This window comes from Panulirus ornatus, chromosome 64, assembly GCF_036320965.1.
Source record: "Panulirus ornatus isolate Po-2019 chromosome 64, ASM3632096v1, whole genome shotgun sequence".
Taxonomy (NCBI): Eukaryota; Metazoa; Arthropoda; class Malacostraca; order Decapoda; family Palinuridae; genus Panulirus; species Panulirus ornatus.
In genome coordinates this window covers 21215993-21242126 of record NC_092287.1, presented here as the reverse complement: position 1 = coordinate 21242126, position 26134 = coordinate 21215993, and the positions used below count along the sequence as shown (strand labels likewise).

Here is a 26134-nt window from a genome sequence, read left to right as displayed (position 1 = left end):
CAGTGAATCTCACAATTTTGAGAGCATCTATCAACATCTTAGAGAGATGGATGGGTAGATTACTATGGACCTATGGTAATTTTCCTTCACATAAGATAGATAAGGGAACTGCACTTCTAGTTTGATTTTGTAATACATTTAAGCTGTAATGCAGTCAGTTGCCATTTGTTTATTCTAAATTTTTCAAAATATGGTGTCTCCATGCAGATATAATTCAAATAACCTGATTGTAAGGCTGGGAGAATGGGATACACAGACAGAGGTTGAACCTAACCGACATCAGGACTTTGAGGTAGAGGAAATGGTCATCCACAAAAGGTTTTACCCTGCAACACTCTACTATGATGTAGCCCTTCTCTTCCTCAAGGTAAGTACACAGTACTTTTCTTCTTTAGAAAATACATGATTAAGCTTAAGTGCATAAGCAGGATTTATTCCATGAAAATTTAACGAGGTTTCGCAAATGGACCCAAGATTTTAAATGTACGTACATGCTTTAATGTATTTCATGTGTTTCACATTTGTAGATAAGATTACTTTTTCTTTGATTTTTCAGCTGTTGTCTTAAAAGGCATTTGGTCCACAGTCCAGTATTTAGGCAAATTTTTTATTAAAATTGTTATCTGTAATTGATGTAAAGATTAAAACAAAAAACAGAAGCTCACTCAACTCTTGGATGAATTAATGTAATTTTTTCAATACTTTGATACAAATTTAAAACCCTGGTCTATGTTAGTAATGTTGAGACATGAGGACATTCACCATGACATAGTTACTTGATATTTAGAAAGTAAATAGAGAGCTTTTTGTTGTTGTTTATTATGTAATAGGATGTAGCTATATATATCACATTACAGATCTGTCAATGTTTGTTCAAAAGTTTATAGAGTATGTCTCATTATACTGAAACATGTTAATCCTCTGTAATACTAATAACAGGAAGCTGTTTCCAGTTTTTGACTTGTATGTTAAGTATCTGCTTCTTTGAATTGTAAGGGGACTTGCAGTTCTCTGTCACTTTCATTGTACGTAACTACTTTTTGCTTGGCATACCTTGTTGTTTTAGGTTACAATTGTAATTTCATTGATCCATGAGAACTTTTGTTCTTCAGTTGTTAACCAGCAATTATAAAGATGGCTGTCTTTTTTTTTCCCCATGGAGTTGTGCTTCTGATTATTTGTGTTGAAGGGAGGTAAACATAGATTAGTTAACAATAAAAAAAATGTAAATTGTGCCAAACAAAACAAAGTGTTGCCAGTAAAGGTTGGAAGTTTGAGGGCCACCTAAGCCCCAGAAAGTGAAGGAGCGTAGGTTTTCTCTGTTGAATTTAAATGAAGCATAGATAAGAAATTTTAGCCTTAGGGTTATAAAGATACTTTGAAGTTTGTAGAGCCATAGAAAAATTACATTCTGAATATGTATGTAAATGTTAATTGAATGAATTACAGTATAGTAGACTTAGCCTTGCATTGCTTATTTTCCTGAGGACTAACAAGGAATATCTAAAATTTGTCTCCTTATTCAAAAGTTCTTCAACTCAAGCTAAGAAATCTTACATTTTACATCTTGTTATCCTCAACCATGCAGCCTTCCTAGATCATTCAGCAAGAGCATTATTTAATGAAACAATTTCTTTGTCCTCAACTGCATTGCAACTGATTTCAGGCAGTGGTATTTCCTCCCTTTCTATGTCGTCCTTACCTTGTACAAGCTTACATTATACAAGTGTCATGATATTACTATCATGTCTCATCCATTTACCTAGTGCCCGTCCCCTCCAGGAACTCCCATTGAGGGGGTGGCCACAGCAAGAGTCTTCCTTGCCCTTGTCCTTACATGCCTCCTTTGCATACACTATTTCATGCATTCTTTCCCTCATTTCTATCCCTCCCTTACTCTTCCACTGTCTCATAATTATTGTAAGTCTAATTCCTGTGATTGGGCAAGGCATGTACTGATTGTTTTTGTATCTAAGGCATAGATACACTAACCATATTTAAAAATAGAGCTGCATTTCCCTTCTGTACTTTACAAGAAAGTGTGTATACACTAAGTTTGGGTCATGGTGGATATAAGGATGTGGAATTGCTAGAGCCCTATTTAAAAGTCAGTTAAATATGGCCTATATTCCATGCAGGAGGAAGTTTCTGTTGCCCCACATATAAATCGCATCTGCATGGCCCAGGATGTTGCTACGGTGGACCCTACTGACTGTGTCATCAATGGCTGGGGAGTTGATGGTTTTGGTAAGTGGTGATGACTTGCCTTTTGTTTGTTGGCACCTCATGAATGGTACTATAATTGTTGGACTATCAGCCACTGCTTCCCTTGATGAATCAGTGGTGGTGATGTATGTGTTAACTGGTATGTTATCTCGCTCATCGGTTCATGTTTGCGGTTTCATTAGTTATTGGTGTGAAAATGGTGAGGATAGACATGATGAAGACTGGATAGGAAACAGCAGTGTGAAAGTATTCATGGTAGCTTGGAAAAGTGTTTGTGTACCAGACCTGAATAGAGGCAGTGACTGATCATTTGCGTATGGTTGAAAGAGTAATAATGATAGTCAGAATTAATGAAGGACAAGCTTTGTAAGAATTAATATTATTCCACGATATACTGATTTTCTTGGGAGGGACCATATAACCCTACTCCTGGCATTGGTTGATAAAACTTGCTTCCTCTTTGGAATCCCAGCAGATGTTTGCATCTACTAATTATCCTTAGATATCACTGGCAGCAAGAAAAAGAAACCACTAGAGAGTTTATAGCATATACATCATATGGGTGTAAAGCTAGGTATCAGCGCTCACCATTTAGTTGGTTTTAGAATGAGACAATTTCTGGGGTATGAATTTTTATATTCATAGTGCAAATAGTTAGCTTTTCATTCATTCATGTAAAAAGGCTTGTGTAGATGATATATAAATGCATGAAAATGTATATATGTGCTATATTTTATTTGTTATACTTTGTTGCTTTCTCCCACCTTAGCGAGGTAGCGCAAGGAAACAGATGAAAGAATGTCCCAACCCACCCACGTACACATGTATATACATAAACGCCCATGCACACACATATTCATACCTATACATTTCAATGTATACATACATATACATACACAGACATATACATATATACACATGTACATATTCATACGTGCTGCCCTCATCCATTCTCGCCACCATCCGGCCACACATGAAATGGCACCTCCCCCTGCATGCGTGCAAGGTAGCACTAGGAAAAGACAACAAAGGCCACATTCGTTCACACTCAGTCTCTAGCTGCCACATGTAATGCACCGAAACCACAGCTCCCTTTCCACATTCAGGCCCCACAAAACTTTCCATGGTTTATCCCAGACGCTTCACATGCCCTGGTTCAATCCATTGACAGCACGTTGACCCCGGTATACCACATCGTTACAATTCACTCTATTCCTTGCACACCTTTCTCTCTCCTGTATGTTATGCCCTCAATCGCTCAAAATCTTTTTCACTCCATCCTTCCACCTCCAATTTGGTCTCCCACTTCTCCTCACTCCCTCCACCTCTGACACGTATATCCTTTTTGTCAATCCTTCCTCACTCATTCTCTCCATGAGACCAAACCATTTCAATACACCATCTTCTGCTCTCTCAACCACACTCTCTTTATTACCACACATCTCTCTTTCCCTTTCATTACTTACTCAATCAAACCACCTCGCACCACATATTGTCCTCGGTCATCTCATTTCAAGCACATCCACCCTCCTCCACACAACCCTATCTATAGCCCATGCCTCTCAACCATATAACATTGTTGGAACCAATATTTCTTCAAACGTACTTATTTTTGCTCCCCGAGATAATGTTCTCGCCTTCCACACTTTCTTCAATGCTCTCAGAACATTTGCCCCCTCCCCCACCTTGTGACTTTGTACCGCTTCCATGGTTCCATCTGCTGCTCAGTCCACTCCCAGATATCTAAAGCACTCCACTTCCTCCAATTTTTCTCCATTCAAACTTACATCCCAATTAACTTGCTCTTATTTACTCTCAGCTTTCTCCTTTCACACACTTTTCCAATCTCAGTCACCAACTTCTACAGTTTCTCACAAGAATCTGCCACTAGAGCTGTATCATCGGCAAAAAACAACCGACTCACTTCCCAGGCCCTCTCATCCCCAACAGTTTGCATGCGCACCCCTCTCCAAGACTTGCATTTACTTCCCTAACCACCCTATCCGTAAACAAATTAAACAACCAAGGGGACATCACACACCCCTGCCACAAACCAACCTTCACTGGGAATCAATCACTATCCTCTCTTCCTACTCGTACACATGCCTTACATCATTGGTTAAAACGTTTCACTGCTTCTAGCAATTCCCACACCATATACTCGTAAGACCTTCGACAAAGCACCTCTATCATCCTTATCCAGATCCATAAATGCTACATACAAATCCATCTGTTTTTCTAAGTATTTCTCACATAAATTCTTCAAAGCAAACACCTGATTCACACAGCCCTACCTCGCACCTACATGAAAAAATAAGTGTGTACGTTTAGTGTGAAATTATGTCTTGAAAAGAAATTGATTATATAACTTGATTAGTTGTATGTAGGAGCCAATCAACCTGAAGAAGACCTGTAATTAAGGTATACATATGTAGATAAGCATCCATGCCAGTAGCTTAGACCCTATCCTGCCATTGAACTCCTTCCCACTCAGACAATGTGTGGGAAAGTATCCAACATCTTTTAGTATTTTCTCAACTAAGGTGTAATGAAAACATTATACTGTTTGTTTTCACATGGTTTCTTCCTTTATTGCCATCATGTAGAACACTGAATGGTAGTCTCCCTCAGTGTTAAGCTTGTCTTGTAAGTGCATGTGTGCTAGCATTTGTGGGGAATTACCTTTTTGTACTGTGCAAGGAGGTAGTTCTTCACTTGTAGGGCCTCATCTCTTCAGTCTTCTCTACTGCTGTGTAACTTTTTAAACCTCTATATGCTGTCCAAGTTCACATTCTTATAGCTGAGTTTCTTCCGTTCATCCACTATTATTATATTGTACTTTAAAATTGTTCTCTGTCTTCATCATGAAACTTGTTTAAAAACTGATAGGTTTAATTCTGGTCACCATTTACTCCTCTGTAACCTGGTGGGCAAATTTAAGGTTACTTGCCTTGTAATTCTGCTTTCCTAATTGTGCTATCATCTTTGTTGCCCTCCACTGCTTATATGCTAGTTCTTTGTGTTTCTGTGAGTTTATTGACCATGCTTGAGAAGCTTATTCCAGTTTAGGCATGATATTGGGTGTAAACAGCTTGCAGAATATTTCTTTATGCTTGTTCTTTCATACAATTTTGATATTTGCCAGCATGGTTTTCCCCTTTGCTGTTCTCCGAGGTGGTAGTTAGCTGACAGGTTAGGGGCTGTTTGGACTCAATGTCTCTTTCAAACGCATCAAGGCAAGCTAACTTTCCGCAGGAGGTCTTGTTTCGTTGTCACTCTTCTTTGTTACTTTACATATACTGGAGTTTAATTTCATCAGCCTTGTATCGGACAAACTTTAAGAGTTTGTCTAGGTCCCTTTGCAAGTAGATGCAGTTCTCCCCTTCCCTGTACGTCCCACTCGACCATGATATCATCCACAGTTCTGCTCAAGTAGGAGTCATCCTTTTGGTAAGTCATTTACATAGATCAATAAGAGCAGTGTTCTTAGAACACAACCCTGCGATACACCTCTGGTAACATCTGTTAGTAATTGCATGTTTGTGATGTATTGGGAAGTTTTACAAGCATGTTGCCCCCTCTTTTAAACTCTCTCCATCATACAAATTTTTAAACATCTGTATGCTGTCCACTTCCAGATTTTCATCACTTAGTTTATTCCATTCAACCATGACTGTAATCTTTATATCTTTTCCAACAAGTTTCTTGCTAGATTTAATGTTGTGTCCCCTGAATTTTTTTATTCGTGCACTTTCTCAGAGGTTCAGAATCGGGTCACTTCTTTCTCCTCTTTTATCGTTGATAGATTTAAGACCTCAACCTTTCCTTTTAATGCAGCTCTTTATTCAATACTATCTTTCATGACTTCTTCTAAACCTTCTCTTTCAGTATTTTTGCTTCACATTGCTATGAGCCTCACCCTTCTTTTAAGGGTGTATAATCAACCCATAGACCCATTAAGACAGAACTCTGAAATAATGGTTTCTGTTAGCAGATAGACTTGGGCTAGACATTCATTCCCTTACCATCTGGCTAACATCTCCAGACAGCTGACAGCCGCTTGATATATATACACTTCTCTTTCTTCCAGCACTGGTCAAATACCAAACACAGTGGTAAAAAAGCTTTTTTCTTTCTTTTAAACTATTCGCCATTTCCCGCGTTAGCGAGGTTGCGCTAAGAACAGAGGACTGGGCCTTTTTTGGAATATCCTCACCTGGCTCCCTCTGTTCCTTCTTTTGGAAAATTAAAAAAAAAAAAAGAGAGGGGAGGATTTCCAGCCTCCCGCTCCCTCCCCTTTTAGTCGCCTTCTACGACACGCAGGGAATACGTGGGAAGTATTCTTAATCCCCTATCCCCAGGGATAAAGCTATAAAAGTGTATTTACATCAGCAAAAATAAACATAATCTCTCTCTGAACATAAAGATACAAATTTCTCTTAATGCAGTGATCTCCCTCTACATATTTTACTTAGCAAATCTTGGGCAAATATACTGGCCTCAATTTATAACATGTTTTTGAAATCACCAAGATGTGTACAGATAATTTGCCCAACAGCATTGTACTACATACTACTCGAGAGCTGTTCTGAGGAAGAGAGCAAACAGAACATAAACATTTCAGTACTTTTTCTATTCTTGCATACAAATATTTCCTATTATTTTATCTCTTACATATTCCGTGGTCTTCCATAAATTTGTATAATAGTAAAAATGGCTACTATTGATTTATTCTTGATTTAATAATCAAAATTTCATGTTGTAACATACGACAATAAGATTTTTCAAAAGAATATAATGTACCATTGATAGAAAAACTGAACATATCATGGATAACTGAAACAATTATCGGGAATGAGGGGAGATAACTGTAACAATGTGCATTGACCAAGCTTGAGAAACATATTTGTTTTAGTCTAATTTAGGATGAGCAGCTTGCTAGATATTTCCTTTTCCAGATATTTTGATAGTTCTAATATTTGCCATTAGACAGTTTGCCTCCTTTATAATTATCATAATGTGTTTGTGTGTGTGTGTGCAATTGCAACTTTGTAAATTTCTAGATGCTCTCTACATGTCTCGATTCATTGTATTACATTCATCCACTGATGTACTGTACATGTACTAAACATCTTTTTCAGTAAGTTTCTTACTTAATTTCATGTTATGAACTGCATCTCTCAAGAACTGCTCATTATCTACTTCATCAACCAGTTTAAAAGCTTAAAGGTTGTGTATATTGTGTGTGTGTATGATTACATATTGAACAACTCTTAACATGTGTATGCACTCATGTTTTTACTGTTGACCTGTTTGTGCATGTAGGGAGGAAACTGTTTTTTCGGGCCTAATTATTTGTTTTCTGTATCTTGTGGGATTTTGAGTTTTCCAGAGACACTTTCATATACTTTCTTTTTGCTTAGCTTGTTTCATTAGTCTGATTAAATTTTCCCACAAGTCCACCACTCTGTTTCTGAAGAATCTTGATTAAGTTTTCCCCACAAGTCCACCACTCTGTTTCTGAAGAATGCTTCTCTTCCCTCTATGCACCTTTCTTGTCTGTCTTCCAGTTGTGCCATCTAGTTTTTGATTCTCTTATGACTTAAATGTCTATGTTAACATCATGATCTTTTAAAAACTTTGTATGTATGCATCAAGAAATACATTGTGTATGGCTGTATACCTATATATGTGTATGTATTTAAGTGAAGTTAGCATGTGTTTTATATTTTGTGTTACTTAGATTTTTATTTTAGTCATATACGTACTTGTAAGAATTAGCACAGAAATTTGGAGTCTGTGGCTGTGAACCCTTTTGTATCTTTATTTAGTTTGTTGTTAAATCATACACTACAGTACATTTGTCATATGTGGAAGTTCATGCATGCAATTGGCTAAAAGCTTCAAGAATTCTATCTGTTCTCCCCCACATGAAATCTTGTGTTGAGCAGAGGATGGCAAGTTCCAGAAGATTATGAAGAGTTTGACACTGCCACTGATAAAACAAGCTGAATGCCAAGCCAGTCTGCGAAAAACCAGACTTGGATCATATTTTCGCCTGCATGATTCCTTCATCTGTGCTGGAGGAGAGAAGGGCAAAGATGCCTGCAGAGTGAGTACACAGTGTTGACATTAACATATACCCATTTTATCTTTTTGAAATCAGTTTTGAACAAGAAAAAAGTTATTTCTTATCTAGAGCTCCAGTACAGGATGTTGTCCAGTTTTCATCTGTTACTTTTTTGCATTTCTATGAGTCATTAGGTTGAAGTAATGTTTGTATGGTAAAGTTAGATGCATTGAGATGTACAAGTATTCTTTCTCCCCTATCCCTATATATATGCACAAACACATACACACATGCATATATATTATACATGACCACCATTTCCCACATCAGCTAGGTAGCACCAGGAAACAGATGAAAAATGGCCCATCCACTCACATACACGTATATATACATAAATGCCCATACACCTTTCCATGATTTATCCCAGATGTTTCTCATGCCCTGGTTCAATCCATTGACAGCACGTTGACCCCAGTACACAACATCAGTCCAGTTCACTTTATCTGTGAGTGAGTTTCACCCTCCTGCATGTTCAGGCCCTGATCGCTCAAAATCTTTTTCACTTCATCCTTACATCTCCAGTTGGTCTCCCACTTCTTTTTCCCCCCATGACTGACATATATCATCTTCGTCAACTTTTCTTCACTCATTCTCTCCTTATGGCCAAAACTTTTCAACACTTTTTCTGCTTTCTCAACCACACTCTTTTTCTTACCACATCTCTCTTTTACCCTTTCATTACTTAATCAAACCACCTCACACCACATTGTCCTCAGGCATTTCATTTCTAACACATCCACCTTCCTCTGCACAACCCCATCTACAGCATATGCCTTGCAACCGTACAGCATTGATGGAACTACTATGCCTTCAAATATGCCCATTTTTGCTCTCCAAGATAACATTCTCTCTTTCCACACGTTTTCATCACTCCCAGAACCTTCGCTACCTCCCCCACCCCATTGCTTGCCTCCGCTTTCGTGGTTACATTTACTGCCAAGTTCACTCCCAGATATCTGAAACACTTCACCTCCTCCAATTTTCCTTATTTCAGACTTACATCCCGATTAACTTGTCCCTCAGCCCTGCTGCTGAACTTAATAACCTTGCTTTTATTCACTTTTTTTTTTTTTTCTTTTTTTTTTTTTTTTTTGTTAGCTGAGACAGCAGGGGCAGCTGAGGCCCTAATCAGGGCCATCCTATTAACACTGTATAGATTCATACTCTAGCCTGAGCCAGGTATCCATTTTATCTACCAGCCCTATGGAGTGGATGAACAGCTGGGTTGACTGTGGATCAACTCCCACAACCAGGATTTAAACCTATGCGCTTGACCTTGGGCAGCCCATGAATTTGTCAGGAACGGTAACCACTACACCACAGGAGTCTATAAATTTACTCTCAACTTTCTCCTTTCTCTCATGCTTCTAAACTCAGTCACCAACTTCTGTAGTTTCTCATTCAAATCGGCCACCAATGCTGTATCATCAGTGAACAACAACCATAACTCCCAATCTACAAACAGGCCCCACAGACCTTTCCATGGTTTACCCCTGCTGCTTCTCAACCCATGGTTCATTCCATTGGCAGCACATCAACCCCTATATACAACCTTTGGCGTGGCTGTGTCATCCGTTGACTAAAGGAAAAACATTGACTAAAGGAAAAACAGTCACTGATGTACTTTTCATTCCAAAGATCATCATCATTTACTGCTGATGGAAGTAGTACAACCTTGGAACTGCAGAGGTGCTGCTTACATATACATGCCCAAGTGTTGCCTGTTTCTTTTGAAACATATCACTTTATGATAGCACACTTGAATGCTGTCACTCATTTTTTTTGTACTTTTGTAAAGATTTTGCTCTTAACAGAGGATATAAAAACCTGTACCACTCACCCACAACATTATAACTATGAATTGTCATTAGATGGGAGAGCCATATTTTATGATTTCTGCTTTTATTACAGGGAGATGGTGGAGGACCTCTGGCTTGTGCCCGGATCGATAACCCAAAAAGGTATTCCTTGGTGGGAATGACTGCCTGGGGTATAGGCTGTGGTGATGATGGAGTACCAGGAGTATATGTAAACATTCCTTTTCTTTATCCCTGGATAAGAAGTCAGATAGACCGCCATTACCCAAATATAACAACCACAGGAATATCTGCCTCCAGTCCAAAAAACTTTGAACACTTAAGGGTAAGAATAACTAGAGAAATATTTAGCAAGCAATTGTTTGATTGATTAGATGGGTATAAATATTTTTTACCATTTGCACGGCTTGAACCTTTGTGGTTAGACACAGGTAAAGTCAAAATTAGCATGACAATGAGAGGACATGCCTAAATATAAATGGCTTAACGTGAGTGGCTAGTTGGGTCATTATGGGGCCACACCACATTTAGTTGCTGATTGTGATCCACCATGAAAAGTCATGTCATTCAGGCAATGAATTGTGGAATATTTTGGCAACTTAAGTTATACTTAATGTTTTTAAATTTTTGAAGTTCTATTGTGTCCTCATTATGTCTGTTAACTTAAATGCCATTACTTGTACTCGGGAAGATTTTAGTATTTAAGAATTTTTTTGCTTGCCAGCATGTCAAAGCTTTGTAATGATACTTCATTTCTTTGTTTTGTTGGCAAAGAATTTTTGTTGGCCAATTTGATTACACTTATTTGCAGGGAACCAGCTGATTTTGGTAATGTTGAGGAACTTTCCTTTTCTCTTTACCAGTGTTAATTTTTAATGCATGTTGGTTGGACTGTCCCAGGTCAGAGGATGAAAAATTTTATCACCAGTGTACAGACAATATTGATGCATGTACCTGCACATTTAAATACTGATCTACTCAGTGGGGAACCTGATTGTAGAGATCTCTTTCTCATTTTTTGTACAATAACAAATCTGGTAAGCTAGGGCCCAAGCAGTTGCTGAATTAGGGTAGCTTTGATATTATAGGTATTGATGTTGCCAGGAGCACCTTTTTTCATACTTTATTGCAATTTCCTGCATTAGTGAGGTTGTGCAAGGAGCAGATAAAGAAAGGATGCATTAGTGAGGTATCATTTAGGTGCAGATCAAGAAAGAACACAGTACCTCATATCCATCCTCTAGCTGTCATGTGCAGTGCACCAAAACCACAGCTCCCTATCCACAACAGGGTCCATAGACCTTTCCATGGTTTACCCCAGTGCTTCGCATGCCCTATTTTAGTCATTGACAGCACGCTGACCCCTGTATACCTAATAGTCAATAGAATTACAACTTAGTTATACTTTCACAGTGTTTGTTTTAAAATGTTACATGTATATCAATATACTCACCATAAATAGTCTTTTTTCCTTTCGCAGACTGTCGAGTGTTGCTTAAAGATTACAAATTGTGGGATGTTGCTTTCCCAATTTTAAGTTGACATATTTTTTAAACATTGCAATCATATATATGTACTGCACGTAAACTTCTTCCTTGTTTCCAATCCTAAAGTGTACAATGTAGACTAAAGTAGCAATACATGATTACATAGTTGAACTGCTAGGTTGGCATCAGGCCAAATTAAACCTGAGGGTGAGTAAACATGAATGTTATCTTACTGTGATGATGATGATACCTTAGGCTGAAGGCGAGTGTTTTACTTTGTCCATTGTAGGAGCTGCTGTGAATGTGCTTGGAAGATGATGAAAACTCGGCTCCGGCTTGGTAAAGAGTTTCAATTTGATATACCTTGGCTTGTTCATTGCTTTGATATCTTCTTAAACGGTCCTTGCCGTATCCCTTGTTTTCGTGTAATAAGCTATGCTTAGCAATTCAAAATAGAAAACAGTGGATTGTGGCAACACTGGGATGTCTGGGCAGCACCCATACAACAAAGCAGTGAATTTTGCAAACACAGGTCCTATTTAACTTAGCAGCAAGTGCTAAGTTATGGACTTTGCCAAACATTGAAGTGATGCCCTAAAAACATGAGTGTAAAGAGTACAGTATTAAGGTTTATTTGGCTTTTTGACCTTTTCAATGTGCACTTAAACCCCTTAACTCCTCCAGACATGTATGTTCTTGGGTTGAGCAACTTTCAACCCTACTGATGTGTAAAGAAAGCAGCAGGAGGTCAAGAGAAAGGTGCAAGTGTTGAAAAAGAAGGCAAATGAGAGTTGGGGTGAGAGGGTATCATTTAATTTTAAGGAGAATAAAAAGGATGTTTTGAAAGGAGGTAAATAACATGCGTAAGACAAGAAAATAAATGGGAACATCGGTGAAGGGGGCAAGGGGGGAAATAATATTGGGCAGTGATGAAGTGAGAAGGGGATGGAGTAAGTATTTTGAAGGTTTGTTGAATGTGTTTGATGATAGGGTGGAGATATACGGTGTTTTGATCGGGGTGGTGTGCAAAATGAGAGAGTCAGGAAGAATGGTTTAGTTAAGAGAGAAGAGGTGGTGAAAGTTTTGTGGAAGGTGAAATCAGGCAACGTGATGGGTTTGGATGGTATTGCAGCCCATGAGCCATATGTATCTAGCAGATGTCAGTAGCATTTCTTAGATGCTCTGTCCTTATGAAGCTCTCCAAACATGTAAATTGTCTTGGCTGGATGTTAGTGGCCAAAGCATACTCTTACAGTTATTTTCATTGTATTATGAATGTTTCAAATGCAAAGAATAACGCACTTTAAAGTTACACCTGAAAATCGCTTATTTTTTTTTTTTTTTTTTTTTTTTTTTTTTTTCTTTTTTTTAGGGAAGGGAACCAGCATAGGAGTATAAGGGTTAGATTTCAACTATTTTTCTTGATCTTAGAATTTTTACTTATACAAAAATTACGAAGGAATTTAAACAGCAAGAGACCATGGGTTTCCTTTTGGGGCTCTCTGTGGTAGTGAAAGATGTCAGAAACTCAGATTGTGTCAAGTAGAAAGTCTTATGGATGGTTCTAAAGGAAAACTTACAAATCTGTTCATGTAACTAAGGAGATGCTAATATTGTTGGTCATAGACTTGAAGCAAAATATTTGAAGATTATTCCTAATTGTGTCCATAGTACTGCTTTCAACCACCCTATTTGGTAAATTATTCCATATGTTAACAGTCCAGTTAAGAGAGAGTACTTTGCTTCATTCAAGGTAAAATGATGGCCCACAATCTTATATCCATTGGAATGACTGAAATTAGATGAAAATGACTGAAATCAAGATTTAAGTAGCTTGTTGAATTAAGATTATCAATCCTTTTTATAATTTTGAAGGCCTGTACTAGACAATCTCTTAACTTTCTCTTTAATAAGCTAAAAAAAATTCATTCAGCTCTCATAGGATTTGTTTATCAGCCTGGGATCACTGTGTATAGCTCATTGTTGTACTCTCTGTTCTGTCTTTCTTGTTCCAAGCAGGATTATCAAAAGTGAACACAGTATGCATGAAGGAGCTGTACCAACTACCTCTTTAGAGTATGCATGATTTCTTAGATGTAAATTCAAAACCACTTCAATTCAAAACTCCTGCCTATGAATCCAAGAAATTTGTTTACCCTTTTACTGCTTGTGCACTGCTTGCTTGGCTTAGGCCACCCGAGATTATGACAAGTTTATTTCCTCATTTACTTGTAGTTCAACAGAATCCATATTATACCTTGCATTCTCATTTTTACATCCAGTATGAAAATTTGGTTCTTGTTAATGTTAATATTCATTTATGTTCTCGATGTTAGAATTCGTTTACCAACAGTGAACTCGGTCAGTCAGTTTGTCTTTGTATGTGTTTGAAGCTGCAGATATTCAATTTCAATTGCAGATTTATTTTGCTAGTTAGTATTTTGTGAAAACTTAACTTCATATGATAAGATAATGTATGCTAGTGATTGGTGATGTGTGGAAAATTTTTTTGTTAAATTCCTACATTCTATTATTCCAAGATTCTGTGGACAAGTTGATTGAAAATCTTGATATGATATGTAATTCATTCATATGGGATTGATTATCAATCTTTAGATATTTTAAGTAACATGGGAGACCTTTGGCAAAGAGAAAACTGGGATAGTAAGAGTTTTGATATAAATACTTTCACATAGTTGACTCTTCTGCAGAATATACTTCCAGACAAGCTGTAGTACAATACCTATCATTTTCATCCCTTTAGTTATCAAAGTTTAACAATATTAAGTTGAAGTGGTTGATAAGACTATTGCATTTTAGTGTTTGCTAGATTGCTTGCTTGCTTCAGCAAGCATACACAAGGGGGAAATAAGACAAATGCAGACTAAGAAGTTAAAAATAATGAAATTGATGAAAGATAAGATGAAACAAATAGTCTTTGAAGTCAAAAAGATGTGTTGTTTATCAAGGTGTTGCTGGGCAATATTGCTAAAGAAAACATCCAAGAAAAATGAGTCCATTTATCTTCTGACAATAGTTGACAGATGTGAGTCATGTATTTCTTTGATTATTAGTCTACAACATTCTTTTCAAGGAGCCTTTTTACATATTGATATTAGAAGCATAATTTTTTCATTTGAAGAGCATTATTTGGGTTGGATATTGCATTATTTTTATTAATTTTCAGGATGAACCTAGAAGTGAAACAAATGCTTTAGACAGCAACTGTTATATTAATCTTCTAAGTTCCATACTAAATTCATCCTGGGAGAAGGTATGATGTATATACAAGACTAAAAATTTTCATTCACTGTGATAATAAAGGATGTCCAAGTTTCTTGTATCCTACTGGGCTATGCTGAGATACTACACGTTTTAGCTTGCAGGATGAACATATAAAAGCTAATGACTGTCAAGAGTTTTGTATTGTCTCGTTGCCTTTTTTTCATGCTAATTCAATGAATAATTGCCTGCTTTACTCGTGCACTTAAATATTTAGTCTTAAAGATTATTCCACCTTAGACTTGCATGGGGGAGCATGGCCTCTTCATATGCTAGGCACATTACTAGCAGCTGTCTCTCATTGCTTTGCTGTAAATTTATTGTTTTTATTGTCGTTGCACCCGTTTCATGTATTTTGAACAGAAGAATTATGAAAAAGCCTTGTTTAAAGAATCAAGCTATTGGATTAACTCATTTCTGTTTACCAATGGGGTCATGATTGGGAATGGGTTGTTGAAAATGTTATGAATAAGTGATTGGTAATGCTTCTATAAAGAATGAAAGCCTTCCTTCCCTTGAGAAAGTAGGCCATGAGTCAAGAAACAAAATTTTCATAGATTAATAGTGAAAGGGCCAGCTTGAAGTACGAATGGAGGAGAGCCTTGAAGAAACTGACAGGGTAGTAGGGAATAGGAATGCTGTAGGCCAGAGAGAAAATATATAGAGTTTTGGAAAGAGGGGCAAGTATGCAGTCTGCTGGGGATGAGAGGGCCTGGGAAGCGAGTCAGTTGTTGTTCACCGATGATACAGCTCTAGTGGCTGATTCGTGTGAGAAACTGCAGAAGTTAATGACTGAATTTGGAAAAGTGTGTGAAAGGAGAAAGTTGAGAGTAAATGTGAATAAGAGCAAGATTATTAGGACCCACAGGGTTAAGAGACAAGTTAATTGGGATGCAAGTTGGCATAGAGAAAATAATGATTATGATAATGATTCTCTCCCTCCCCCTTTTTATTGATGTTTTTTTTCCATTTACCAGTTTCAGATACATTTTCTTGAACATTCTGTAACATTAACTATCTGATTTTTGTGGAAATCAGATATTCATTGATTCTGTTTTTTCTATGTTATTCAGAAATTCCTGTGAATCTTACCTTTTGTAAATGTTTCAGGAAAAACGAGATGATCATTCTGCAGATAGTGAATGGATAGAAGTAAATGGCATAGGGCGGCAGCAAAATGAGGAGGATGGGGAATGGAATGAAGATATAGACCAGACAATTGAAGAAAGGAAACGGCAACATCGTGAGAGAAGAAGGCGTAGGAGAGAAAGAAAAAGGCAGCAAAAAGCAAGGAGAGAGAAGAGAAGGGGTGGAAGGCCCTAAGTGCATGGTACAGGGGATGAGAGATTACAAGCTGGAGATTAGTAATAAGGCTGCCTTTCTTGTTATATTTTTTTAAGACTAAAGGTGATATATCTGAAATGATGGAACAGGTTGTGGCAGTCATTAGTAACTACATTAGACAGAGCAATATCATTCACAGCAGGAGCTGAGGAAAGTTCCATAGCTGAGACATTTAAGGAATGGATTAGTGTATCACAGTTCAGTTTTTGTCTCTTAAGTAGATAACAGGATACTATGTAAAGGTAAGGCTAGTGATTATTGTGGCTGCTTAGCAGTACTTTTTATATATTAGTTTGACTGTTACTGTACTTTTAACAGGTAATCACAATCTCCAGTCATTAATATTAGTATGTATAACAGAAGGTTTATGAAATTAGATTTACCATACTAATAATTCAACACAGCATTTTTAACTCTAGACTTGTGAAAGAATAGCACATTCAATAAATTTTAATTATCTGAAATATTTGATTAGCCAAGAACATCGCATGCTATGAATAGAATGCCTTTAATTAATCAGACATGTCTATAGTGATCCATATTCCTCCTCCAAGTTTATGGGAATATAAATATATTCTTCTTTGATTCCCATTTGTCTTTTCCAGCCTTAGCAAAGTGGCACCACAAACAGGCTACTGTGCCTCAGAAGAAAAATCCTTGCTTAGTTTCTTCCTCTCTTCCTTTGTTGGGAAATGTAGTGATACAGGAATAGAGCATTTCCACTCTCACATTTCTGCTCCTTTTGGTCACCCCTACAATGCACAGGAAATATGTGAGTTATATAATTATCCTAGGACCAGTATCTAAGGAAGAGTCCTGGTGTTACCCTGGATCTTTTTCAACAGGCTCCTACAGCTCAAGGCTGCACTGCTTTTAGTAGCAAGAAATTGTGAACTTTGGAATGAGAAGTTCTTTGAAGAGACTGGACTCCCAGTCATACATCCTTGTCATAAGTATTTTTCACTTGCAATGTAACCTTGAGCATGGAGAGTTCAGTTATACCTACATGAGTAATGTACATGTTTTTGTTCTTTCTTTCATACCTGTTCGCAGTTTTCCGTATTGCCAGGAACAAAGAAAAGGTCTTATTTGCTTTTATCCATTCCCTAGCTGCCATGTGTAATTCACCTAAACCACAACCCCCTATCCACATCCAGGTCCCACAGACCTTTTTGTGGTTTTCCCCAGATGGTTCATATCCCTTGGTTCAGTCAGTTGACAGCAAGTCATTGCTCCATTTTACTCTCTCCTGTGCATACCTTTCATCCTCTTGCATGTTCAGGCTATGAGCACTCAAAATCTTGTTCATTCCATCCTTCCATCTCCGATTTAATCTTCGCCTTCTTGTGCCCTCCATTTCTAAAAAAATATATCCTCTTTGTCAACCTCTCCCTATGCATCTTCACCGTATGTCCAAATCATTTCAGCACTCCCTCTTCAGCTTTTTCAACCATGCTCTTCTTATTACAGCACTTCTCTCTTGCCTTACAATTATTTGATCAACTTTCCTCACACCACATGTCCTGAAACACTTATTTCCAACACATTCTAGCTCTTCCATACATTCTCACATATAGCATATACCTTGCATCCATACAACACTGTTTAGACAACTGTACCTTCAAACATACCCATTTTTGCCCTCCCAGATAGTGACCTCCCTTAACATGCTCTCCTCAACCTTCTCCCCTTCATCCACCCTCTAACTTGACTTGGGTTCCATGGTTCCAGTTGCTGCTCTGGCCACTCCCAAGTATCAGACACTTCACTTCCTCCAAATTTCCTCAATAAAACTCACATCCCCAGCTAACCTGTCTCTTTACAATGCTAGACCTAATAACCTTCCTTTTATTCACATTTCCTCTCAACTTTCTAACCTTTCACACACTTCCAGTCTTGGACACCAACCAGGCTCATGCCTGCCAGCAGCGCTCTGTCATAAACAGTCGACAACTGACCCATATCCCAAGGCTCAACAGACTGGATTCCTGCCCCTCTCTCCAAGACCCTTGTATTTACCTACCTCACCATCCCTCCCAAAAGCAAATTAAACACCCTAGCTGCAGACCCACCTTCACTTGAGGCCAGACACCCTTCTCTTTCCTAATTCAACACACACACCTTGCTCAGTTGAGAAAATATCTTTACTGGTATTAGCAATTTTCCTCCTACATCATAATTCTTAACACCTCCCACAGAGCATCTCCATGAAACTCCATCATACACTTTCTCTAGACAGAGCAGATAAATTGTTTGCCAAAGATGCATTCTTGCTTTTTCCATCTAAATAATTGTCAAGAATAGATGCACGAGCTTTAGAGGGAAAAATCCATGTTTTCCTCCTCATTTCCACTTTTAAAAAGTGGAAATAATACAATTTCCTCGGAAATTATATGGGAGGGTATTGATTGAGAGGGTCAAGGCATGTACAGAGCATCAGATTGGAGAAGAGCAGTGTGGTTTCAGAAGTGGTAGAGGATGTGTGGATCAGGTGTTTGCTTTGAAGAATGTATGTGAGAAATACTTAGAAAAGCAAATGGATTTGTATGTAGCATTTATGGATCTGGAGAAGGCATATGATAGAGTTGATAGAGATGCTCTGTGGAAGGTATTAAGAATATATGGTGTGGGAGGCAAGTTGTTAGAAGCAGTGAAAAGTTTTTATCGAGGGTGTAAGGCATGTGTACGTGTAGGAAAAGAGGAAAGTGATTGGTTCTTTGGTTTATGGCAGGGGTGTGTGATGTCTCCATGGTTGTTTAATTTGTTTATGGATGGGGTTGTTAGGGAGGTGAATGCAAGAGTTTTGGAAAGAGGGGCAAGTATGCAGTCTGTTGTGGATGAGAGAGCTTGGGAAGTGAGTCAGTTGTTGTTCGCTGATGATACAGTGCTGGTGGCTGATTCGGGTGAGAAACTGCAGAAGCTGGTGACTGAGTTTGGTAAAGTCTGTGAAACAAGAAAGCTGAGAGTAAATGTGAATAAGAGCAAGGTTATTAGGTACAGTAGGGTGGAGGGACAAGTTAATTGGGAGATAAGTTTGAATGGAGAAAAACTGGAGGAAGTGAAGTGTTTTAGATATCTGGGAGTGGATTTAGCAGGGGATGGAACCATGGAAGTGGAAGTGAATCATATGGTGGGGGAGGGGGCGAAAGTTCTGGGAGGGTTGAAAAATGTGTGGGAGTCGAGAATGTTATCTCCAAAAGCAAAAATGGGTATGTTTGAAGGAATAGTGGTTCCAACACTGTTATATGGTTGCGAGGCATGGGCTATAGATAGAGTTGTGCGGAGGAGGGTGGATGTGCTGGAAATGAGAGGTTTGAGGTCTATATGTGGTGTGAGGTGGTTTGATCGAGTAAGTCATGAAAGGGTAAGAGAGATGTGTGGTAATAAAAAGAGTGTAGTTGAGAGAGCAGAAGAGGGTGTTTTGAAATGGTTTGGTCACATGGAGAGAATGAGTGAGGAAAGATTGACAAATGAGTGAGGAAAGATTGACGAAGAGGATATATGTGTCAGAGGTGAAGGGAACGAGAAGTGGGAGACCAAATTGGAGGTGGAAAGATGGAGTGAAAAAGATTTTGAGTGATCGGGGCCTGAACATGCTGGATGGTGAAAGGTGTGCAAGGAATAGAGTGAACTGGAACGATGTTGTATACCAGGGTCGATGTGCTGTCAATGGATTGAACCAGGGCATGTGAAGCGTCTGGGGTAAACCATGGAAAGTTCTGTGGGGCCTGGATGTGGAAAGGGAGCTGTGGTTTCGGTGCATTATACATGGCAGCTAGAGACTGAGTGTGAACGAATGTGGCCTTTGTTGTCTTTTCCTAACGCTACCTCGTGCACATGCGGGGGGAGGGGGCTGTCATTTCATGTGTGCCAGAGTGGCAACGGGAATGAATAAGGGCAGACTGTATGAATTATGTACATGTGTATATATGTATATGTCTGTGTGTATATATATATATGTATACGTTGAGATGTATAGGTATGTATATGTGTTTGTGTGGAAGTGTATGTATATACATGTGTATGTGGATGGGTTGGGCCATTCTTTCGTCTGTTTCCTTGCGTTACCTCACTGACGTGGGAGACAGCGACAAAGTATAATATAATAAATGAAATATGTAGTGTGATAAAAGGGTAAGAGAGATGTGTGGTAATAAAGATTGTGGTTGAGAGAACATAATATTTAACTCAAAATGTGTAGACTACTTCTGTATGATAATGATTCTCTCCCTCCCCCTTTTTATTGATGTTTTTTTTCCATTTACCAGTTTCAGATACATTTTCTTGAACATTCTGTAACATTAACTATCTGATTTTTGTGGAAATCAGATATTCATTGATTCTGTCTTTTCTATGTTATTCAGAAATTCCTGTGAATCTTACCTTTTGTAAATGTTTCAGGAAAAACGAGATGATCATTCTGCAGATAGTGAATGGATAGAAGTAAATGGCATAGGGCGGCAGCAAAATGAGGAGGATGGGGAATGGAATGAAGATATAGACCAGACAATTGAAGAAAGGAAACGGCAACATCGTGAGAGAAGAAGGCGTAGGAGAGAAAGAAAAAGGCAGCAAAAAGCAAGGAGAGAGAAGAGAAGGGGTGGAAGGCCCTAAGTGCATGGTACAGGGGATGAGAGATTACAAGCTGGAGATTAGTAATAAGGCTGCCTTTCTTGTTATATTTTTTTAAGACTAAAGGTGATATATCTGAAATGATGGAACAGGTTGTGGCAGTCATTAGTAACTACATTAGACAGAGCAATATCATTCACAGCAGGAGCTGAGGGAAGTTCCATAGCTGAGACATTTAAGGAATGAATTAGTGTATCACAGTTCAGTTTTTGTCTCTTAAGTAGATAACAGGATACTATGTAAAGGTAAGGCTAGTGATTATTGTGGCTGCTTAGCAGTACTTTTTATATATTAGTTTGACTGTTACTGTACTTTTAACAGGTAATCACAATCTCCAGTCATTAATATTAGTATGTATAACAGAAGGTTTATGAAATTAGATTTACCATACTAATAATTCAACACAGCATTTTTAACTCTAGACTTGTGAAAGAATAGCACATTCAATAAATTTTAATTATCTGAAATATTTGATTAGCCAAGAACATCGCATGCTATGAATAGAATGCCTTTAATTAATCAGACATGTCTATAGTGATCCATATTCCTCCTCCAAGTTTATGGGAATATAAATATATTCTTCTTTGATTCCCATTTGTCTTTTCCAGCCTTAGCAAAGTGGCACCACAAACAGGCTACTGTGCCTCAGAAGAAAAATCCTTGCTTAGTTTCTTCCTCTCTTCCTTTGTTGGGAAATGTAGTGATACAGGAATAGAGCATTTCCACTCTCACATTTCTGCTCCTTTTGGTCACCCCTACAATGCACAGGAAATATGTGAGTTATATAATTATCCTAGGACCAGTATCTAAGGAAGAGTCCTGGTGTTACCCTGGATCTTTTTCAACAGGCTCCTACAGCTCAAGGCTGCACTGCTTTTAGTAGCAAGAAATTGTGAACTTTGGAATGAGAAGTTCTTTGAAGAGACTGGACTCCCAGTCATACATCCTTGTCATAAGTATTTTTCACTTGCAATGTAACCTTGAGCATGGAGAGTTCAGTTATACCTACATGAGTAATGTACATGTTTTTGTTCTTTCTTTCATACCTGTTCGCAGTTTTCCGTATTGCCAGGAACAAAGAAAAGGTCTTATTTGCTTTTATCCATTCCCTAGCTGCCATGTGTAATTCACCTAAACCACAACCCCCTATCCACATCCAGGTCCCACAGACCTTTTTGTGGTTTTCCCCAGATGGTTCATATCCCTTGGTTCAGTCAGTTGACAGCAAGTCATTGCTCCATTTTACTCTCTCCTGTGTATACCTTTCATCCTCTTGCATGTTCAGGCTATGAGCACTCAAAATCTTGTTCATTCCATCCTTCCATCTCCGATTTAATCTTCGCCTTCTTGTGCCCTCCATTTCTAAAAAAATATATCCTCTTTGTCAACCTCTCCCTATGCATCTTCACCGTATGTCCAAATCATTTCAGCACTCCCTCTTCAGCTTTTTCAACCATGCTCTTCTTATTACAGCACTTCTCTCTTGCCTTACAATTATTTGATCAACTTTCCTCACACCACATGTCCTGAAACACTTATTTCCAACACATTCTAGCTCTTCCATACATTCTCACATATAGCATATACCTTGCATCCATACAACACTGTTTAGACAACTGTACCTTCAAACATACCCATTTTTGCCCTCCCAGATAGTGACCTCCCTTAACATGCTCTCCTCAACCTTCTCCCCTTCATCCACCCTCTAACTTGACTTGGGTTCCATGGTTCCAGTTGCTGCTGTGGCCACTCCCAAGTATCAGACACTTCACTTCCTCCAAATTTCCTCAATAAAACTCACATCCCCAGCTAACCTGTCTCTTTACAATGCTAGACCTAATAACCTTCCTTTTATTCACATTTCCTCTCAACTTTCTAACCTTTCACACACTTCCAGTCTTGGACACCAACCAGGCTCATGCCTGCCAGCAGCGCTCTGTCATAAACAGTCGACAACTGACCCATATCCCAAGGCTCAACAGACTGGATTCCTGCCCCTCTCTCCAAGACCCTTGTATTTACCTACCTCACCATCCCTCCCAAAAGCAAATTAAACACCCTAGCTGCAGACCCACCTTCACTTGAGGCCAGACACCCTTCTCTTTCCTAATTCAACACACACACCTTGCTCAGTTGAGAAAATATCTTTACTGGTATTAGCAATTTTCCTCCTACATCATAATTCTTAACACCTCCCACAGAGCATCTCCATGAAACTCCATCATACACTTTCTCTAGACAGAGCAGATAAATTGTTTGCCAAAGATGCATTCTTGCTTTTTCCATCTAAATAATTGTCAAGAATAGATGCACGAGCTTTAGAGGGAAAAATCCATGTTTTCCTCCTCATTTCCACTTTTAAAAAGTGGAAATAATACAATTTCCTGGGAAATTATATGGGAGGGTATTGATTGAGAGGGTGAAGGCATGTACAGAGCATCAGATTGGGGAGGAGTGGTGTGGTTTCAGAAGTGGTAGAGGATGTGTGGATCAGGTGTTTGCTTTGAAGAATGTATGTGAGAAATACTTAGAAAAGCAAATGGATTTGTATGTAGCATTTATGGATCTGGAGAAGGCATATGACAGAGTTGATAGAGATGCTCTGTGGAAGGTATTAAGAATATATGGTGTGGGAGGCAAGTTGTTAGAAGCAGTGAAAAGTTTTTATCGAGGGTGTAAGGCATGTGTACGTGTAGGAAGAGAGGAAAGTGATTGGTTCCCAGTGAATGTAGGTTTCTGGCAGGGGTGTGTGATGTCTCCATGGTTGTTTGATTTGTTTATGGATGGGGTTGTTAGGGAGGTGAATAGAAGGGTTTTGGAAAGGGGCAAGTATGCAGTATGTTGTGGATGAGAGAGCTTGGGAAGTAAGTCAGTTGTTGTTCGCTGATGATACAGCACTGGTGGCTGATTCGGGTGAGAAACTGCAGAAGCTGGTGACTGAGTTTGGTAAAGTGTGTGAAAGAAGAAAGCTGAAAGTAAATGTGAATAAGAGCAAGGTTATTAGGTACAGTAGGGTGGAGGGACAAGTCAATTGGGAGGTAAGTTTGAATGGAGAAAAACTGGAGGAAGTGAAGTGTTTTAGATATCTGGGAGTGGATTTCGCAGCAGACGGAACCATGGAAGTGGAAGTGAATCATAGGGTGGGGGAGGGGGCGTAAGTTCTGGGAGCATTGAAGAATGTGTGGAAGTTGAGAACATTATCTCTGGAAGCAAAAATGGGTATGTTTGAAGGAATAGTGGTTCCAACAATGTTATACGGTTGCGAGGCGTGGGCTATAGATAGCGTTGTGCAGAGGAGGGTGGATATGCTGGAAATGAGATGTTTGAGGACAATAAGTGGTGTGAGGTGGTTTGATCGAGTAAGTAAAAATAGGGTAAGAGAGATGTGTGGTAATAAAGAGAGTGTGGTTGAGAGAGCAGAAGAGGGTGTTTTGAAGTGGTTTGGTCACATGGAGAGAATGAGTGAGGAAAGATTGACCAAAAGGATATATGTGTCAGAGGTGGAGGAAACAAGGAGAATTGGAAGACCAAATTGGAGGTGGAAAGATGGAGTGAAAAAGATTTTGAGTGATCGGGGCCTGAACATGCAGGAGGGTGAAAGGCGTGCAAGGAATGGAGTGAATTGGAACAATGTGGTATACCGGGGTCAACGTGCTATCAGTGGATTGAATCAGGGCATGTGAAGCGTCTGGGGTAAACCATGGAAAGTTCTGTGGGGCCTGGATGTGGAAAGGGAGCTATGGTCTTGGTACATTATTACATGACAGCTAGAGACTGAGTGTGAACGAATGTGGCCTTTGTTGTCTTTTCCTAGCGCTACCTCGCGCACATAAGGGGGAGGGGGTTGTTATTTCATGTGTGGCGGGGTGGCGATGGGAATGAATAAAGGCACAGTATGAATTATGTACTGTGTGTGTATATATATGTATACATTGAGATGTATAGGTATGTATATTTGCTTGTGTGGACATGTATGTATATACATGTGTATGTGGGTGGGTTGGGCCATTCTTTCGTCTGTTTCCTTGTGCTACCTCGCTAACACAGGAGACAGCGACAAAGCAAATAAATAAATAGAAAGTGTAAAATAGGTGGGTTAGATTTTCATCCCCCTCAACTCCCATCCCTCACTTTTCCTCTATGAATGAGAAATATGGGTAGTATTCCTTTTAAGCTACCCCAAAGAGTAAGGAATAAATGCTCTTGCTCAGCTAGTACATACTGCACCTTTTAAACAGCATTTGTAAATGCACTTTAATTTAAAATTTATTTAATTTACCATACTTATTGAATTTTGGTGAAGGAGGCAAGGGATGAAGTAATAACAAAGTGATGAAGTGAGAAGGAGGTGGAGTGAGTATTTTGAAAGTTTGTTGATAAGTCTGATGATAGAGTGGCAGATGTAGGGTGTTTTTGTCGGGTTAGTGTGCAAAGTTAGAGGGTCGGGGAGAATGGTTTGGTTAAGAGAGTAGTAGTGAAAGCTTTGCAGAGGATGAAATCCAGCCAGGTGGCAGGTTTGAATGGTATTGCGGTATAATTTATTAAGAAAGGGGGAACTGTGTTGTCAACTGGTTAGTAAAGATATTTAATGTATGTATGGATCATGGTGAAGTGCCAGAGGATTGGTGGAATGCATACATAGTGCCACTGTACAAAGGCAAAGGGGATAAAGGTGAGTGTTCAAATGACAGAGGCATAAGTTTGTTGAGTATTCCTGGGAAATTGTATGGAAGGGTATTGAATGAGAGGGTGAAGGTATGTACAGAGCACCAGATTGGAGAGGAGCACTGTGGTTTCAGAAGTGGTAGAGGATGTGTGAATCATGCCTTGAAGAATGTGTGTGAGAAATACTTAGAAAAACAGATGGATTTGTATGTAGCATTTATGGATTTGGAGCAGGTATACGATAGAAAAACGGATGGATTTGTATGTAGCATTTATGGATCTATAGCAGGCATATGATAGGGTTGGTAGAGATGCTTTGTGGAAGGCCTTAAGAGTATATGGTGTGGAAGGTAAGCTGCTAGAAGCAGTGAAAATTTTTCACCAAGGATGTAAGGCATGTGTACAAGTAGGAAGAGAGGAGAGCGATTGGTTCCCGGTGAAGGTCGGTCTGCGGCAGGGATGTGTGATGTCCCTATTATTGTTTAATTTGTTTATGAATGGGAGGTAAGTGCTGGAGTTTTGGAGAGAGGGGGAGTATGCAGTCTGTTGGG

At 38.8% G+C, this 26134-nt stretch overlaps 1 protein-coding gene across 2 annotated transcripts in view; it reads left to right on the top strand.

Annotated features, from left to right (window-relative positions):
* LOC139746290 (uncharacterized) overlaps positions 1-16750 on the top strand; it is a 51096-nt gene extending 34346 nt beyond the window's left edge. The window contains exons 4-9 of one of the 2 annotated variants that reach the window (XM_071657378.1): positions 208-367; positions 2139-2247; positions 8178-8338; positions 10268-10498; positions 14848-14934; positions 16053-16750. In XM_071657378.1, the coding sequence (XP_071513479.1) occupies positions 208-367; positions 2139-2247; positions 8178-8338; positions 10268-10498; positions 14848-14934; positions 16053-16265 (961 nt within the window). In that variant the 3' untranslated portion in view covers positions 16266-16750. The remainder of the gene's footprint in view (positions 1-207; positions 368-2138; positions 2248-8177; positions 8339-10267; positions 10499-14847; positions 14935-16052) is intronic. The other variant, XM_071657379.1, reaches the window with a different exon arrangement.
* Positions 16751-26134: the final 9384 nt, after the last annotated feature.